We start from the raw sequence: 19,536 nt of genomic DNA, 5'->3' as shown, positions 1-19,536 counted from the left end.
GGAAGGAAGGAAGGAAGGAAGGAAGGAAGGAAGGAAGGGGGAGGGAGGGAGGGAGGGAGGGAGAGAGAGAGAGAGAGAGAGAGAGAGAGAGAGAGAGAGAGAGAAAGAAAGAAAGAAAGAAAGAAAGAAAAAGAAAGAAAGAAAGAAAGAAAGAAAGAAAGAAAGAAAGAAAGAAAGAAAGAAAGAAAGAAAGAAAGAAAGAAAGAAAGAAAGAAAGAAAGAAAGAAAGAAAGAAAGGGAAGCAAGAACTAGTTTGTTTTGCCATTCATCTCTTCTCAGGCTTGTAGTTCTAGCTCTGGCTACCATGAATACGGAACATCTATATCACAGAACTCTACGCAGCTGTTAGAAAAATGAAATTATGAAATTTGCTTTTACATGGATGGCTATAGAGAGTATTATGCTGAGTGAAATGAGTCAGAGGGAGAAGGGTAGCATAGAAGGATTCTGCTCATTTGTGGGATATAAAAAAAAGATATTATGGTAAAAATATCGAGAGAAAACAGAGATGAGAGCCAGGGGGACAGGTTCATGGGAGGAAAACTTGTCACGGTGAGCTGGGAGTAGTGAGGACAGAGAAAGAGCACCGTGACGGTGAGAGTTGAGAACGGTCACTCTAGGCAAGAACTGGGTGCTGAACGGAGATAAAGTGATATGAATGGTGCCCCTTCACTAACAATAAAATGCAAACCACAGTTGTCTAAAAGGGGTGAGGGAGAGAGGAAGAGGGAGGGGGGAGAGAGGGGGGGGTTACCACAAAGGCAGGCAGGGGAGAGAGCAGAGGGGAGGGGAACTGAGGATATTGGTGGTGGGCATTGGGCATTGTAGGACTGACACCCAACCACTGACAACTTTGGAATGTGTATCTCATAGTAATCCAATTAAAAAAATGTGTTTAGGGGCCGGAGCGATGGCACAGCAGTAGGGCATTTGTCTTGAAGGCAGCCAACCCAGGAATGACCTGGGTTCAATCCACGGCATCCCATGTGGTCCCCCGAGCCTGCCAGGAGCGATTTTTGAGCAGAGTCAGGAGTAACTCCTGAGCACCACTGCCGGGTGTGACCCAAAAACCAAAAAGAAAAAAATGGAACTGAAGAAAATGTGTAAAATAAGACACGCAGGCAAACCTGGTTCTGGGAAATTGTGTCTTTTTGAAAGGTTTTAATTACGAGAAGTCAATTTATGATATGATAATGTGTGTGAGGATGTTTTGCTCTGTACTGGGAGAAGGCATGACTGTGCCGCCAACAGCAAGGTTAGCAGTAGGGAAAGACAGCTCAAAAAAACATGTAGAATATAGAATATAACAGACGAGCAAATGAAGAAACTACTAAAATGAAACTAGTACCATGTCAAGAAAATGGAATGATGGAGCTGGAGAGATAGCATGGAGGTAAAGCGTTTGCCTTGCATGCAGAAGGTCAGTGGTCCGAATCCCAGCATCCTCTATGGTCCCCCGAGCCTGCCAGGAGCAACCCTGAGCACTGCCAGGTGTGACCCAAAAAAACAAAAGAAAAGAAAATGGAATGATCAACAGGGAAAGTGTCTCACTTTTAAATACAAAACAAATCCTGGAAGAGAAATATTAAGGTATTAAAGGAAAAAAAAACGTGAGACCAAAATTAGCCCTTAACAGAGATGATAAAATTAAACCAATTCTGACTCTACTAGATGCTTTCCAAGCAAAGGGATTAAAAGCCATGGGGAAGAGGGCATTTATTACCCACAGCCTCTCTCCAAATCAAGAAACAGAGGGGGGGCCGGAGAGAAACACAGCGGTAAGGCGTTTGCCTTGCATGCGGAAGGATGGTGGTTCAAATCCCAGCATCCCATATGGTCCCCTGAGCCTGCCAGGGGCGATTTCTGAGTGTTGAGCCAGGAATAACCCCTGAGCACTGCTGGGTGGTCCAAAAACATAAATATTTAATAAAATAAAATACTTATTAAAAACATATATACACATATTTCATGGGGGGATGGGGAGATGCTTCAAAGAGCTGGAGCGCAATCTTTTCTGGGGTGGGGGCATCCACCCCATGTTGCTCAGGGCTTACTCCTAGCAGAGGGCTTAGGGGACCAAATCTAGTACCAGCAGTCGTCCCGGGTTCGAACATGTCAGGCAAGTGCCCTCTCCTTTGTAGCTTTGCTCCAACCCTCATCTCTGCTGTGGTGACCCCCAACGAACACATACCAGCCCAAGGCCGCAACACACACAACTTCCGAAGTCTTCCATACTTTTGGCTCTTTCTATTTGGGGGCCATACTCAGAACTTACTCCAGGTTCTGTGCTCAGGGATAACTTCTACTGGGCTTGGAGGGGCCCTAGAGTGTGCCAGGGATGGAACCTAGGCTGGGGGGTATGGGAAGAAAAATGCCCCCCCCTACTGTGCTGGCCTCCAAATCTCCCCTTTCCTTCCACCTAATGAAACAAGCCGCTGGGAAAGCCAGAGACCAGGGTACATAAGAACCTTACCACATTTTTTTTTGTGTGGCAAAAAAAAAATGCTTCCATTTAGCAGTTTCAGCACAATACTAGAAATTATTAACTATTCCAGCTGATGAAAATAAAACCTAAGAGATAAAAGTTCATCATGCTAAGGTAAGAGAAGGAAATAAGGAAAAAAGAGGGGGAGTGGCTTCCACATAGGCAAAGAGGGTGGAAGGACAGGACATCACTAGGGGTGAAGAGTGCCCTAAACTAATCCTAATCCTAAACCCCTTGGGGACTGAGAAAGTTAGAGAGCTCCACTCAAAACACTGCCCAAGCCTGCGAGTTTCTATTTGGGCATTTTACTTCCTACATGGGCTGGTTTACCAGCATGGTTTCCTCTCGTCCCTCGGAAGTCTTTCTGGTCCCCTGGATCTTCCTCTTTTTGGGGACCCCTCCCATGACACCACAAATCCCTATAGAGAGTTTCAACCTACCAGGGACATACCCACCCTGTTCTCACCCCACTTCCACCTGCCCCTAGCTCCAAGTTTGTGAATGATGCTGAAACAAGGGGTGCAGACTGGCCGGGAGCCCCCAGACTGTGTTTGAATTTCAAACAGCGGCTTGGTCCTAAGGAGGGGAGTGGGGGGAAGGGGACTCCCCTCCACCAGCATTGTTCCTCAAGGCTGCACCTACTGCGCAACACCCAAGAGACCTTCGCTTCCAGACATGTGGCATCCAGTGCTCAAAGCTGACAGATGGGCTGGGGCAACCAGTGACAGAGTTGCTGGAAACAAATGATGGATCGTGTTCCCCCAATTCAGGGGGTGGCCAGGGTGAGGGGAGGGTCGGAGGGAGGAGCACAGATGAATCTGCTCAGGACAGCCCGACCCACCCATTCGCCTATCCTCGCTTCCCTCGGCTCTCCCTTTCCTTCCTCTGTCCTTCCTCTTTCTTTTCCTCTTTCCTTCCTCTCTCCATTCTTCCTCTGTCCCTTTCCTTCTTTTCTCCATCTCTCCTCTTCCTTTCCTTCCTTTATTCCTTCTAACCTTTGCCTTCTTTTCTATTCTGTTTTTTGTTTTTTTGTTTTGTTTTGTTTTGTTTTGATTTGATTTGGGGCCACACACGGCAGTGCTCAGGGCTTACTCCTGACTCACTCTGCTCTCAGAAATCGCTCCTGGAAGGCTCGGGGCACCATATGGGATGCTGGGGATTGAACCCGGGTCCATCCTGGGACTGCCGCGTGCAAGGCAAAAAACTCCCTACCACTGTGCTGACACTCCGGTCCTTGTTCTTCTCTATTTTCCTCTCTCCCTCTCCTCTGATCCTTCCTTCTTTTCCCTCATCTCTCCTTCCTTTCTCCCCTTTCAGGGACAAGAGAAGCGTCCACACACCTCAACATGTCCCAGATCGGCCTGACTGACCCTAAACTTTTTAGCAGCACCCGCTCCCTTGGCTCCTCTGCGCCTGGGGTGCATGGCCACTCCAGGGCTCTCTGGGGCGTCTCCCTGGGGACCAGCGTGGGCGGCTCAGACACAGGGCAATGCCTTTCTCCAAACCACACAGGCTGGCAAGTGCATCTGGCTGGGTCAGAGCCCTGTCCTGAATCCAGGAGCTCCACAGAGGTGACTGTCACCTCTAAACAAGCTCCACAGGAAGCCCGGGACTTGGGGGGACCCTCTAGAGTGCCAGGGATCGAACCTAAGTCGGCGGTGGAGGGACCAGCCATGACCAAGGAGATCCTGGCCCCACTGTGGCATGTGGACTCCAAGCACTGGCCCGAGATGCTGTCCCAGCCAGCAAAGGTCCAGTCCGTCCTGCCACATGGACCAGTGGGACGGGCTGTTTGCAATAAAAACGGGGGGGGGGGGTCAAACTTAAAAAGGGGTCAGAATTATCAGCAACAAGACCCACGACCTGGCATCTCCATCTGCAGATGAAGAAGAGATAGCACAGCGGTAGGGTATTTGCCTTGCATGCGTCAATCTGGGTTTGATCCCCAACATCCCATATGGTCCCCTGAGTCTGCCAGGAGTGATTTCTGAGCACAGGGCTAAGAGTAACCCCTGGGTGCCACTGGGTGTGGCCCAAACCCCAACCCCCCAAAAAAAAGAGTTGATTTCTGAGGCCTGCATCTCAGACAGTTGAGCAGGAGAGACAGTAGTTGGATTTGAACACAGCTGCCCCAGGTTCAATTTCCAGCACCCCACGTGGTCCCCCAAGTCCACCAGGAGTGACCCCTGAGTCCTGAGTATAAAGTCAGAAGTTAGCTCTGAGTACCACCGGGTGGTTCCCCCCCAAAAAACAGGGAAAACAAAAAGTAAATTCCATTAACTGATCCCAGTCACCCCCATTCTGATTGGGGCTCCCTAAAAAAGTAAGCAGCCCTCCAGCTCCCACGGAGACATTCAAGGATCTGAATCCAATTCGGGGTGTCCCCTCAGGACCCATACACAGGCTTCTCAATTGGTTCTTTGTTTGTTTGGGAGCCACATCTGGCAGTGCTCAGGGCTAACTCCTGGCTCTGTGCTCAGCTGCCTGTCCTGGCATATCCAGAGCCCAAGTTTGATTCCTGAAGACACTGGGCCGGTCAGTGCCACATTCAGAGGCGGTCAGTGACCAGAGCGCAGCAGGACAAGTGAGTAGGGACAGTGCTTGTCTTACAACCCATCTGGTCCTCTGAGCTCCATCGAGGACAGACTGAGCACCACCAGATGTGGCCCCAAAGCCAACCAAGCAAATAGGCTCACACATACTGCCCGGGGCCATGTGACCTCTCCTTCCCCCCTGGGCTCTGGACTCCCGCTTGCATACTGTACTGTAGAAAGGAAAACACCTTCGGCCCTTCACTTCAGGCTAAAAATCCTGGGGCTCGGAGGACCCGTGTTACCAGGCCACCTCCAGAGCCTGCCCGTGTTTCTGCAGAGTCAAGGTTTTTCTGCCATTGGTTTCCAGGAGCCAGGCCAGGACACAGAATAGCAGAATCCAGGGGTGGGTAGATGGGGCGGGGGGTGGGGGGGGTAGAGCAGGTGGTCCCAGATGAGGCCGCAGTTCCCCGCTAGTCACCAGAGGGCGCCTCAGCGGGTGGAGCGCCCTGGACATGGGGCAGCTGGTGGCAGTTGACAAATGACAGGACGGGGCAGAAGGCAGAGCAAACACGCCTGAAATGGAAGAGAAGCTGGAGCTGGCGGCTGTTGGCCCGAGTCAAGGGGAAGCCATGTTGCAGCGCAGGAAGCGTTTTACTGAGCACCTACTGCCGAGTGTGACCCTGACCCCAAAAACCAAAAAGAGCACCACTGCCGGGTGTGACCAAAACCAAAAAAAAAAAATGGAACTGAAGAAAATGTGTAAAATAAGACACGCAGGCAAACCTGGTTCTGGGAAATTGTGTCTTTTTGAAAGGTTTTAATTACGAGAAGTCAATTTATGATATGATAATGTGTGTGAGGATGTTTTGCTCTGTACTGGGAGAAGGCATGACTGTGCCGCCAACAGCAAGGTTAGCAGTAGGGAAAGACAGCTCAAAAAAACATGTAGAATATAGAATATAACAGACGAGCAAATGAAGAAACTACTAAAATGAAACTAGTACCATGTCAAGAAAATGGAATGATGGAGCTGGAGAGATAGCATGGAGGTAAAGCGTTTGCCTTGCATGCAGAAGGTCAGTGGTCCGAATCCCAGCATCCTCTATGGTCCCCCGAGCCTGCCAGGAGCAACCCTGAGCACTGCCAGGTGTGACCCAAAAAAACAAAAGAAAAGAAAATGGAATGATCAACAGGGAAAGTGTCTCACTTTTAAATACAAAACAAATCCTGGAAGAGAAATATTAAGGTATTAAAGGAAAAAAAACGTGAGACCAAAATTAGCCCTTAACAGAGATGATAAAATTAAACCAATTCTGACTCTACTAGATGCTTTCCAAGCAAAGGGATTAAAAGCCATGGGGAAGAGGGCATTTATTACCCACAGCCTCTCTCCAAATCAAGAAACAGAGGGGGGGCCGGAGAGAAACACAGCGGTAAGGCGTTTGCCTTGCATGCGGAAGGATGGTGGTTCAAATCCCAGCATCCCATATGGTCCCCTGAGCCTGCCAGGGGCGATTTCTGAGTGTTGAGCCAGGAATAACCCCTGAGCACTGCTGGGTGTGGTCCAAAAACATAAATATTTAATAAAATAAAATACTTATTAAAAACATATATACACATATTTCATGGGGGGATGGGGAGATGCTTCAAAGAGCTGGAGCGCAATCTTTTCTGGGGTGGGGGCATCCACCCCATGTTGCTCAGGGCTTACTCCTAGCAGAGGGCTTAGGGGACCAAATCTAGTACCAGCAGTCGTCCCGGGTTCGAACATGTCAGGCAAGTGCCCTTCCTTTGTAGCTTTGCTCCAACCCTCATCTCTGCTGTGGTGACCCCCAACGAACACATACCAGCCCAAGGCCGCAACACACACAACTTCCGAAGTCTTCCATACTTTTGGCTCTTTCTATTTGGGGCCATACTCAGAACTTACTCCAGGTTCTGTGCTCAGGGATAACTTCTACTGGGCTTGGAGGGGCCCTAGAGTGTGCCAGGGATGGAACCTAGGCTGGGGGGTATGGGAAGAAAAATGCCCCCCCCTACTGTGCTGGCCTCCAAATCTCCCCTTTCCTTCCACCTAATGAAACAAGCCGCTGGGAAAGCCAGAGACCAGGGTACATAAGAACCTTACCACATTTTTTTTTGTGTGGCAAAAAAAAAATGCTTCCATTTAGCAGTTTCAGCACAATACTAGAAATTATTAACTATTCCAGCTGATGAAAATAAAACCTAAGAGATAAAAGTTCATCATGCTAAGGTAAGAGAAGGAAATAAGGAAAAAGAGGGGGAGTGGCTTCCACATAGGCAAAGAGGGGGAAGGACAGGACATCACTAGGGGTGAAGAGTGCCCTAAACTAATCCTAATCCTAAACCCCTTGGGGACTGAGAAAGTTAGAGAGCTCCACTCAAAACACTGCCCAAGCCTGCGAGTTTCTATTTGGGCATTTTACTTCCTACATGGGCTGGTTTACCAGCATGGTTTCCTCTCGTCCCTCGGAAGTCTTTCTGGTCCCCTGGATCTTCCTCTTTTTGGGGACCCCTCCCATGACACCACAAATCCCTATAGAGAGTTTCAACCTACCAGGGACATACCCACCCTGTTCTCACCCCACTTCCACCTGCCCCTAGCTCCAAGTTTGTGAATGATGCTGAAACAAGGGGTGCAGACTGGCCGGAGCCCCCAGACTGTGTTTGAATTTCAAACAGCGGCTTGGTCCTAAGGAGGGGAGTGGGGGGGAAGGGGACTCCCCTCCACCAGCATTGTTCCTCAAGGCTGCACCTACTGCGCAACACCCAAGAGACCTTCGCTTCCAGACATGTGGCATCCAGTGCTCAAAGCTGACAGATGGGCTGGGGCAACCAGTGACAGAGTTGCTGGAAACAAATGATGGATCGTGTTCCCCCAATTCAGGGGGTGGCCAGGGTGAGGGGAGGGTCGGAGGGAGGAGCACAGATGAATCTGCTCAGGACAGCCCGACCCACCCATTCGCCTATCCTCGCTTCCCTCGGCTCTCCCTTTCCTTCCTCTGTCCTTCCTCTTTCTTTTCCTCTTTCCTTCCTCTCTCCATTCTTCCTCTGTCCCTTTCCTTCTTTTCTCCATCTCTCCTCTTCCTTTCCTTCCTTTATTCCTTCTAACCTTTGCCTTCTTTTCTATTCTGTTTTTTGTTTTTTTGTTTTGTTTTGTTTTGTTTTGATTTGATTTGGGGCCACACACGGCAGTGCTCAGGGCTTACTCCTGACTCACTCTGCTCTCAGAAATCGCTCCTGGAAGGCTCGGGGCACCATATGGGATGCTGGGGATTGAACCCGGGTCCATCCTGGGACTGCCGCGTGCAAGGCAAAAAACTCCCTACCACTGTGCTGACACTCCGGTCCTTGTTCTTCTCTATTTTCCTCTCTCCCTCTCCTCTGATCCTTCCTTCTTTTCCCTCATCTCTCCTTCCTTTCTCCCCTTTCAGGGACAAGAGAAGCGTCCACACACCTCAACATGTCCCAGATCGGCCTGACTGACCCTAAACTTTTTAGCAGCACCCGCTCCCTTGGCTCCTCTGCGCCTGGGGTGCATGGCCACTCCAGGGCTCTCTGGGGCGTCTCCCTGGGGACCAGCGTGGGCGGCTCAGACACAGGGCAATGCCTTTCTCCAAACCACACAGGCTGGCAAGTGCATCTGGCTGGGTCAGAGCCCTGTCCTGAATCCAGGAGCTCCACAGAGGTGACTGTCACCTCTAAACAAGCTCCACAGGAAGCCCGGGACTTGGGGGGACCCTCTAGAGTGCCAGGGATCGAACCTAAGTCGGCGGTGGAGGGACCAGCCATGACCAAGGAGATCCTGGCCCCACTGTGGCATGTGGACTCCAAGCACTGGCCCGAGATGCTGTCCCAGCCAGCAAAGGTCCAGTCCGTCCTGCCACATGGACCAGTGGGACGGGCTGTTTGCAATAAAAACGGGGGGGGGGGGGGTCAAACTTAAAAAGGGGTCAGAATTATCAGCAACAAGACCCACGACCTGGCATCTCCATCTGCAGATGAAGAAGAGATAGCACAGCGGTAGGGTATTTGCCTTGCATGCGTCAATCTGGGTTTGATCCCCAACATCCCATATGGTCCCCTGAGTCTGCCAGGAGTGATTTCTGAGCACAGGGCTAAGAGTAACCCCTGGGTGCCACTGGGTGTGGCCCAAACCCCAACCCCCCAAAAAAAAGAGTTGATTCTGAGGCCTGCATCTCAGACAGTTGAGCAGGAGAGACAGTAGTTGGATTTGAACACAGCTGCCCCAGGTTCAATTTCCAGCACCCCACGTGGTCCCCCAAGTCCACCAGGAGTGACCCCTGAGTCCTGAGTATAAAGTCAGAAGTTAGCTCTGAGTACCACCGGGTGGTTCCCCCCCCAAAAAACAGGGAAAACAAAAAGTAAATTCCATTAACTGATCCCAGTCACCCCCATTCTGATTGGGGCTCCCTAAAAAAGTAAGCAGCCCTCCAGCTCCCACGGAGACATTCAAGGATCTGAATCCAATTCGGGGTGTCCCCCTCAGGACCCATACACAGGCTTCTCAAATTGGTTCTTTGTTTGTTTGGGAGCCACATCTGGCAGTGCTCAGGGCTAACTCCTGGCTCTGTGCTCAGCTGCCTGTCCTGGCATATCCAGAGCCCAAGTTTGATTCCTGAAGACACTGGGCCGGTCAGTGCCACATTCAGAGGCGGTCAGTGACCAGAGCGCAGCAGGACAAGTGAGTAGGGACAGTGCTTGTCTTACAACCCATCTGGTCCTCTGAGCTCCATCGAGGACAGACTGAGCACCACCAGATGTGGCCCCAAAGCCAACCAAGCAAATAGGCTCACACATACTGCCCGGGGCCATGTGACCTCTCCTTCCCCCCTGGGCTCTGGACTCCCCGCTTGCATACTGTACTGTAGAAAGGAAAACACCTTCGGCCCTTCACTTCAGGCTAAAAATCCTGGGGCTCGGAGGACCCCGTGTTACCAGGCCACCTCCAGAGCCTGCCCGTGTTTCTGCAGAGTCAAGGTTTTTCTGCCATTGGTTTCCAGGAGCCAGGCCAGGACACAGAATAGCAGAATCCAGGGGTGGGTAGATGGGGCGGGGGGTGGGGGGGGTAGAGCAGGTGGTCCCAGATGAGGCCGCAGTTCCCCGCTAGTCACCAGAGGGCGCCTCAGCGGGTGGAGCGCCCTGGACATGGGGCAGCTGGTGGCAGTTGACAAATGACAGGACGGGGCAGAAGGCAGAGCAAACACGCCTGAAATGGAAGAGAAGCTGGAGCTGGCGGCTGTTGGCCCGAGTCAAGGGGAAGCCATGTTGCAGCGCAGGAAGCGTTTACTGAGCACCTACTGAGTGCCCCTCCTGAGTTAACAAGACTGACCAGAGCTGTGGCGACCTGGCCAAGCGTGTCCTCTGTCCCTGAGCCTCGCCAGGCAAGGCTGAGACCCTGACCAGTAGCTCATCGAAGAACTTGATGCAGACAGAAACAATTCATTTCCTCTTTTTGGGGGGGAAAAAAACATACAAAGATTCTTTTTGTTGGTTTGGCTGGGTTTTTGTTTGTTTGGGGCCAACCCAGTGGTGCTCAGCGGTTACTACTAGCTCTGCACTCAGAAATTACTGGGATGCAGGGGATTGAACCCAGGTCGGCCACGTGCAAGGCAAACACCCTCCCTGCTATACTATCCCCATAATTAACTTTTTTTGAGGGGTGCCACATCCAGTGATGCTCAGGGGTTACTCCTGGCTCTGCGCTCAGAAATCGCCTCTGGCTTGGGGGACTGTATGGGACACCTGAGGATCGAACCGTGGTCCGTCTTAGGCTAGTGCGGGCAAGGCAAATGCCTTACTGCTTGCGCCACCACTCCAGCCCCTCATAATTAACTTTTTAAAGATGAATTAAATAGTCTGGCACCAGGGAGATGCTTGGAGGATGAACACCCACCATTTGTACACCGGAAGCCCTGAGTTTGATCTGCAGGTACCCCTAGATATGCCCTGAGTTCTCCTATTCTAGTCTAATCTGGAGATTATTAGTTTCCAAAATAGATAGGGTAGATCTGGGTATCAATACTCAGCCTCCAGGAGGGGCCTTTCACCCCACCCCAATGCTGCAGCACCCAGCCCATCATCACAGGCAAGATCCCGGGGTGACCAACCTACCGCCCTAGAAAAGGAGGCGCTGTAAGGACGGGAGAGAGTGGATTAGTTGAGAGACCCCCAAGTGGGATTCACCGCTCTGCAGTGTTGACAGGCTCGGGGACCCTATAGGACAGACAGGCTGCCAGTTTGGGTCCCTGAAACTGCTCAGGAGCAACCCCTGCGCACAGAGGGAAGAGTAGCTGCTAAGCAAACACCCCCAGGGTGGGTCCCAAACCTTCTACACCCCACTAATTGAGGGTCCCGGAGCAGAGAGCAGAATGCTCAGCTGTCATGGCAGTGGCCAGCTCAGGGCCGAACTGTGTAAGGAAACAAACCACTTACTGGCCAGGCAGCTGGGGACCCCAAGTCCTCCTGCAGACTCCCCGACTTCCTCTGCCTTCCGATTGCATTTTGTGCATGAAAGTGGCCCCCAGTTCCCCACATAACACATACAGGACCGGGCCCGGAGAGATAGCACAGCGGCGTTTGCCTTGCAAGCAGCCGATCCAGGACCAAAGGTGGTTGGTTCGAATCCCGGTGTCCCATAGGGTCCCCCGTGCCTGCCAGGAGCTATTTCTGAGCAGACAGCCAGGAGTGACCCCTGAGCACCGCCGGGTGTGACCCAAAAACCAAAACAAACAAACAAACAAACAAAAAACACATACAGGACCTTCTATGGGGAACGGAGAGGGTCATACCCACTTCTCCAGAAGATGGAGGCCAGGTGCTTGGATTCAACTCACTCCAGCTGGCGTCAAAACTTTTCCAGAACCTTTTCCACGGGAGAAGAGCCCCAGGAAAATGTCTGCGACCATGTCCAAGGCCTCTTGGGCCAAATTTGGCTCTCAGTGGCCCAAACGATAGCACAGCAGGGAGGGTGCCTGCCTTGCACACAGCAGATTCGGGTTCAATCTCCAGCATCCCATAGGGTCCCCAGAACACGGCCAGGAGTGAACCCTTAGCTCAGGAGAAAGCTTTAAGCACTGCCAGGTGCTGCCAAAAAGCAAACCAGAACGCGAAGAATCTGGCTAAGCTGCTGGGACTCCCCAAGTTCCCTCAATAGAGAGCAAACGGGCACTTAAGTTTCATCATCAGGTTAACAGTTTGTTACATAATTTGCTTTAGATTTCTGGGCCCCACCCGGCAATGCTCTGGGCTGCCGCCTGGCTCTGTGCTCAGAGATGGTTCCTGATGGGACTCTAGGGGACCACGGGCAAAGCCAGAGATCCAGGGATGAACCCAGGGCAGCTGTGTGTAAGACAAGTACCCACTGGGGCCCGAGAGATAGCACAGCAGTAGGGTGTCTGCCTTGCATGCAGCTGACCTGGGGTGGACCCGGGTTCGACCCCTGGCATCCCATATGGTGCTCTGAGCCTGCCTGGAGCCATTTCTGAGAACAGAGCTGGGAGTAACCTTGGTATGGCCCAAAAAGCAAAAAAATAAAAAAATAAAATAAAAAAACACCAAGTGCCCGCCGCCCCATTCTACTCTCTCCTGTTTGCCTTGTTAAGGGGAGAAAGGAAAAAAAAAAAATCTCTCGGGCCCGGAGAGATAGCACAGCGGCGTTTGCCTTGCAAGCAGCCGATCCAGGACCAGAGGTGGTTGGTTCGAATCCCAGTGTCCCATAGGGTCCCCCGTGCCTGCCAGGAGCTATTTCTGAGCAGACCGCCAGGAGTAACCCCTGAGCATCGCCGGGTGTGGCCCAAAAACCAAAAAAAAAAAAAACAAAAAAACTCAGGCACTTCATAAGATAACCCCAAGCTTCATGAGGAATTGAGTCCTGAGCACCACCAACTGTGGACCCCCCCCACCCCCCGCAAAAAATCAAAAAACAAAGAAAACTCCCCCAGTGAATTTTCTAGGCTGGAAGAAAAACTTAGGGTGAGGGCAAAATTGTTTAGGATCTCACTGAGCAGTATTCAGGGATCAAGCCTGTTACACAGGGGGGTGAATCAAGGCGACTGGGCTTGTGAGGACCAAGGGCTGAAGCCCAAACATTTCAGATAGGCCTTTGGGAACCTCTCCTTCTTTTTTTTTGTTTTTGTTTTTGTTTTTGTTTTTGGGCCACACCCAGCGGTGCTCAGGGGTTACTCCTGGCTGTCTGCTCAGAAACAGCTCCTGGCAGGCACGGGGGACCATATGGGACACTGGGATTTGAACCAACCACCTTTGGTCCTGGATTGGCTGCTTGCAAGGCAAACGCTGCTGTGCTATCTCTCCGGGCCCACCTCTCCTTCTGGCCCCATTCCTTAGGGCAATCAGTTCTTTGGGCAGGCTTGGGGGGCGGGAGGGGGGGGGCCAGTGTCAAAGTACCTGTGTTTGCAAAACCCCTAAAAACCTTCATGACACCATGTGGGTTTCCCCCCTCCCTGGGGACTGCCATACCCCTCACCACTTTCTGGGATATCTTTTGGGGAGACCACACCCGGCAGTGCTCAGGGGTTATTCCTGAGCCTGCACACAGAAATCACTCCTAGCAGGCTCGAGAGACCATAAGGGAGGCCGGGGATCAAACCCCAGTTGGCCATATGCAAGGCAAACGCCCTCCCCACTGTGCTATCGCCCCCCCCCCTCCCCTGGACACGTCTTTAAACTTCTCACACTGCTAGATCGCAATCCTCCACTACCTGGGATCACAAATGGTTTTCCAGGGGAGGGGGCAGCTGATTCCTCCCATTCCTGTCTGCCTATAGTCTCTTGTGCTCAGATCTTGTGAGACAGGGGGGCATCCATCCCTGGGACACAGGACTGGGGGGCATCGCCAGCAACCCTAGTGAGAGGCCACTAGTGAGAAGCTGCTCAGAGCACAAGGCATTCTGTCAGGATGCCCCAGCAGGAAGGCAAGATAGATGGGGGATGATGGTAGAAGTCTCTTAGCCCCAGAAGCTCAAGGAGTTCAGCCTTCAGACTGAGCCATGACCCGTGGCAGTCGCGGCAATTGGCACAAACCTTCTTTTAATAAAGTTCTTTTCAGTCATTTCACTAACATTTAGTTGTCCCAGGTAACTAATAATATAAAGTCAATTGTTTGCACTTGCCAAAGGGCAGGCTTGGAGGAGGGAAGAATACCGGGGACAATGGTGAGGGAAGGTTTACCCTAGTGGTAGTGTGTGTGGGTGTGGTGGTGTTGAAACACTGAATGCCAGAAATAAAAACTGTATTAGGAGCAATTCTGTAAACCAAGGTGTTTAAAATATTTATATTGGGCCAGAGTGATAGGACATTGGTAGGGCGTTCGCCTGCACGCGGCTGACCCAGGACGGACCTGGTTTGATCCCCGGCATTCCATATGGTCCCCCCAAGCCAGGAGTGATTTCTGAGCGCATAGCCAGAGTAACCCGAGTGTCATCGGGTGTGGCCCAAAATTAGAGAGGGAGGAGGAGGAGGAGGAGGAGAGGAAGAGGAAGAGGAAGAAGAAGAAGAAGAAGAAGAAGAAGAAGAAGAAGAAGAAGAAGAAGAAGAAGAAGAAGAAGAAGAAGAAGAAGAAGAAGAAGAAGAAGAAGAAGAAGAAGAAGAAGAAGAAGAAGACCGGCTGGCCATCAAAGCCAAGGTCACATCTGATTGTGTCTTGGCATCTTGGGCAGATACAGTTCCCTTCAGGGGTGCTTCAGATGGGAAAGGCACCTTGAGGGGCTACCTGGAAACCTAGAGCAAGCAGGAGCATCTGGGGACTCCCTAAACAGGCACTTCAAATTCGGGGCAAAACGTGGCTGTCTATATAGCGTGTTTTTGTCCCCACTGTCCTAACCTAACCGGTGCTCTGAGACAGACGTGAGGCATTTGCCTTGCTGGCAGCTGACACGGGGGTGATCTCTGAGCACCCCAGGGGGGTGGTCCCTCAAACATCAAACAGAACCCTGGTCCACAGAGATGGTGGGAGATACGCCAGGTCTGCAGCCAGTGCCTTTCTGATCAGGGGCAAAGGCAGAAGCACTAACTCTGCCCCCCAAAAATCCACCAGGCCCCCCATGTGCCCCTGGAAGGGAGGCTTGTCTGGGCAAGACCAGCATTTCCAAGAGAGGCTCTGGGTCCAGGGACAAAATAAATGCCTCTTTGCAGGTAGACGCGGTAGCCTGGTGGAAATGGCATCCAGCAGGTGTCCCCAAGGTGGTGGCTGGGCTGGGTGATGTCTCCTTGCATATTCCCCCCAAAAACAAAGCGTCTGACCAGGAAATGAGGCACGGAGGACGCGGTAAAACCAGGGAACATGATACAGGAGGCCTGTCTGCGCCTCCTCCCAGCTCAGATCAGCCCACAGAGAGCCGGGTACACTCCAGAACTTTCTTGAGAGAAGAAGATTTCCACCCAAAACTTCACAACGTGTGCAAACAACAATTCTTCTGAGAAATTCCTTAATGGGAGAAATCCAAAAGGTTCACGTATATTTGGGTAACAGCCTAACGGGGCTCAACCAAATAGTCTTTTCTTTGCACTCTTCAGTCCTCCCAACTTTAATTATTAAACGAAGGAAAAGAGAAGCCAGTCCTCAGAGCTTTGCAATATTCTACAGGACAAACGGCTATTTTCCTCGAGCTATTTAAGAAAGAAATGAGGCAGGGAGACCCTCACTCCAACGAATGGCACTTTCTCCATGGAGAGAAAAAAGGGGGATTTTTTTTTTTTAAAAATTAGTTTTTAATGGGACAGAATAAATAAAAAGTAGCAGTTTTTTTTAGCATCTTCAAAGAATTTTCTGGAAAAAGTAGTGAAGAAAAATGGAAATTCAAAAACCCATCCAGACTTAGCTCCAGGACGCTAATCTCGGAAGAGCGACTTTTGTCACCTTCCACAGGCAGAGGACTTAACGGCTGCCTGTCGCCAACTGGCCTTCCTCGGCATTTGTGCGTTTTGAAAAATTCCAAGTCCGGAATCTTCCTCTCAAGTCTTTCTGCGTCCCCACTACCCTCCTGAGGCCCCTGTGTGAGTTTTAAGCTCTTTTTAGTGTGTGTTAACTGGAGTTTGGGGGGGAAGTCGCCACAGAGCAGACCAGGAGTGAAGTGTCCCCTGATTTACAAGCTCAAGTTTGAGGGGACAAGCGGCAATTCTTCTCCCAACTTTCACGCACTTAAAGGACGAGAGAGAGAGAGAGAGAGAGAGAGAGAGAGAGAGAGAGAGAGAGAGAGAGAGAGAGGCCAAGCCGTGTGTCTTGGACCAGAAAGCAGACAGACAGTACCACGTCCATCCCGCACCCAGCAGCCAAGCAGCGCACTAATTTTAGAATTTGCATCAGCCTAAAAGAAACGGGCACCCACCAGCAAAAACGGGCACAGAAACCCGCACCCAGATATCAGACCCTTTCCTTCACTGTGATCCCTACCTCTGACTTCAAGATAGCCCCAGCAAAGACGCCTTCTACCAGCAGTCACCCCCTCACCCACAATCCTGCACACCCACCTTCTTGGTCTCCCCAGAAGGGCCCCCCAGTCTCAAGAGTGACTCAGATTCCAAAGGGGCTTAGTACCTACTTTCCCTTTCCCTTTGGCCACCTGGGATGGGGTACAGACTTGAGGACACATGACCAGCCAGGGGGAACTTTTTGGGTGGTGGGGGAGACCTGTGGTATTGGGAGCCACACCGGAGCTGTGCTGGGGAACCATATGGGGTGCCAGGGATGGAACCCAGGTGAACTGGCCTGTGAGGCCTTATCTGTCCCATCTCTTCAGCCCCCAAGACAGGTTTTAGGGGCCTGAAGAGCTGAGGCCAAGCAAAGCCAGGTTGAGGGGACCCTCTGTCCCAACTCTCAAGTCTCCGTGGCCTTGCCCTGCACAAAGGCCGGCTTGTGGCCGCCTCCCAAACTTGGATATTTTCGAAGCAAAAGATGCAAAGAAAGAAGGAAGAGGAGGAGGACGAGGAGGAGGAGGGAGAAAAGGCCGAGGGCTGCCACGCAAACACAAGGAGACCCAACACCGCCCCAGAGTTCTACAGTGAACAGGAAGAAAACGTGGGACGGGATTCAAGGCAGGCAGTGCCGGAGCCAAGTGGTCTCCGCCACGTCCACCAGGACACCATCTGCAGCTCCCAACTCCTGGGTGGGGCTCCCAGGCCAGGCCAGAGTCAAGACTCCATCAGCCCTGGTCATGGGGGTGCCGACTCTGCGTATCACCCACTTTTCAGGAGCCCACCGTCTCCAAAAGGCAACGATGGAGCAAGAACTTTGCACACTGGCGGTGTCTGTCCCCTCTGGTTCGAGGGTTTTCCCGGGGAGCTTCCCCAGAACCCACCAGAACCCACCATGGTGGGTTTTGTTTTATTTTATTTTATTTTATTTATTTATTCGACACTTTTCCATCCTCATCAACAACAGGCTCTGGAGAGCGCGTCAGCACTTCACAAAAATGAGTGAAATTAATAAAAAATCAGCAAGTGAAGTGGAGGGACTCCAGGTCTTCTAAACTAGACTCCGCTTTGGAGGGCTTGCAAATTCTTCTCGTGTGGGTTCCCCCCCTTCCCCGCGCCCCCCAGACAAAGTGTCCAGATAAGCCCAGAAAGAAAAGAGGAAAGAAAAACAAAAGAAAGAAGGAAAACCTTTTTCGCCCAGCCCAGCGTCCTCAAGAGTAAACAGCACAAAGAACTGGAGTGTCCGAGGTGAGGGCGCGCAGCGCGGCCAAAACACGCGCGCTCGTCCGATCGGGCACGCGGCCCCGACGATCATTTTTATTTTTTATGACTGTTGTTATGATTCAAGGATTTGCTTCTGCAAAACAGCCTTTCTGGGGCGCCCCGGGGCTGGGCCCCGCACTCCGGGCTCGTCGTGATTTTTCGGCGTGAGATGGCACCGCCTGCGCCCAGGCCAACATGACTCACCTGTGCGCCCTCCCCGCGCGCGCCCCGCTGGGTCTGCTTCCAACTTTCCCCGCGCGCGCGTCCCGGGGAGGGGGGGATCGGGGAGACGCGGGGGACCCCGCCTTGGGCACCTCCTTCCTCCAGACGACGCCAGGCACGGGACGCGGAGGCTCGGTCCCTCTTGGCACGCCCCCACCCCGGGGCGCTCGTCTGGGGCCGCAAAACAAAAGCGGGCGATTCAGAATCCGATTCCTAAGGATGGGGCGCGCGGGGCGCCGCTGCTCAGCGAGGAGGGACCGAGGCGGGTGGGGAGCTTCGCCAGGGCCCGGTTGGGCGTTCGCCAAACACCCCCACCCTCCCTCCGTGCCAGCCCCAGGGCGCACGATCCCCCCCAAGCCGGAGGCGACATTCAGCGTCGGGAGCACGTGTGTGGCCTGGCACCTCGAGGATCTCACCGTAGACCCAACTCTTCACCCTCGCTGCACCCCCTTTCCAAGCCAGACAGACAGACGGGCTGGAGCAGTGGTCCCAAACCCCTGAAAATTTGGGGAGGCGCGCGCCGGGCTCCCCAACCCTACATGCACTTCTCCACCGACCCCGGGATAAGGGGGTTCCTCTCGGTTAGGTGTTAAAATGAAAAGCCAGGGACGCTCTCCAGACCCCGCTCCGCACAAAGGACCAGGGCGCACGGGGCGCAGGAGAAGGGGGCCCAGAGAGGGTCGTGCCCAGGATCCCCAAAAGTCCCGTTGCGGCGGGGAGGGGGCGCAAGAACCGAGGCGCGCGCCCGCGGAGAGTGGGTGGTCCCCGTAAACGTGTCCTGGGGCTCCGGGCACCGCCTCTTCGGAGGCAATTCGCACCTCGGGCCCCAGGGCGCCGTGGTACCCCGCGCCGCACCAGCCCAGGGAGCCGCGAGGAGGGAGAACCATCCCCGCCGGGGAGACGCGGGGTCCCCCGCCCGGACCCCGGAGCCCGGTGCCAACTCCCAGGCCAAGAGGACCCAGCAAACCGACGCGCGCCCGGGAGGGGTGGGTCGTGGGGGTCGGAACCCGGCGCAGAGTCCCAGAGCCCCTCCAAAGCCGTGCGCAACGCCCCGCGTCGCGCCGCCCGGAGCCTAGGGGACCCTCCCCTAGACAGCCACATCCAGGGGCGCATCGGAGGCAAAAAGTTCCCGCAGAGGCCGTGGCGGGCGTGTCGGGTCGGGGCGACTGACTTACTTTCTCCCGTCGTCGTCGTCGTCATCAGCCACAGCGTGAGCGCGAGGAACACGAGCCCGCACACTCCGGCTCCGGGTCCAGTCTTCATTCCTCGGCTTTGGGACACAAGTGCCCTTGCTCCAAAAACTCAAAAAATAAAAAGGAAAAGGGGAAGGAAAAGGAAAGGAAAACCAAAGTCCAAGGATAAAAGGAAAAAAGCAAGGAAAGGGCTTTTTCAAAGAGGAGAGTCTCCAAGTCCCGCAAGTCCCCAAGCCCGTCCGGGGGCTCGCCCTGCGGCCAGACCCGGGGCGCGGGCGGCCACGCGGCTCGGGAGGCGGCGCGCACTGGCAAGGCGCGGGCGGGCGGGCGGGCGCTCAGCTCAGCGCCGGGCTGGGCGTTCGGGGGC

At 53.0% G+C, this 19,536-nt stretch overlaps 1 protein-coding gene across 1 annotated transcript in view; it reads right to left on the bottom strand.

The window, feature by feature from the left end:
• The window catches only part of IGF1R (insulin like growth factor 1 receptor), a 118,620-nt gene extending 99,324 nt beyond the window's left edge, over positions 1-19,296 (bottom strand). The window contains exon 1 of the mRNA XM_049782665.1: positions 19,152-19,296. Within this exon, the coding sequence (XP_049638622.1) occupies positions 19,152-19,239 (88 nt within the window). The 5' untranslated portion in view covers positions 19,240-19,296. The remainder of the gene's footprint in view (positions 1-19,151) is intronic.
• Between the last annotated feature and the right edge of the window lie 240 nt (positions 19,297-19,536).

The sequence above is a fragment of the Suncus etruscus genome, chromosome 11, assembly GCF_024139225.1.
Source record: "Suncus etruscus isolate mSunEtr1 chromosome 11, mSunEtr1.pri.cur, whole genome shotgun sequence".
NCBI lineage: Eukaryota > Metazoa > Chordata > Mammalia > Eulipotyphla > Soricidae > Suncus > Suncus etruscus.
The sequence above is the reverse complement of the archived record's forward strand: the minus strand, read 5'-3'. Positions and strand labels throughout refer to the sequence as shown.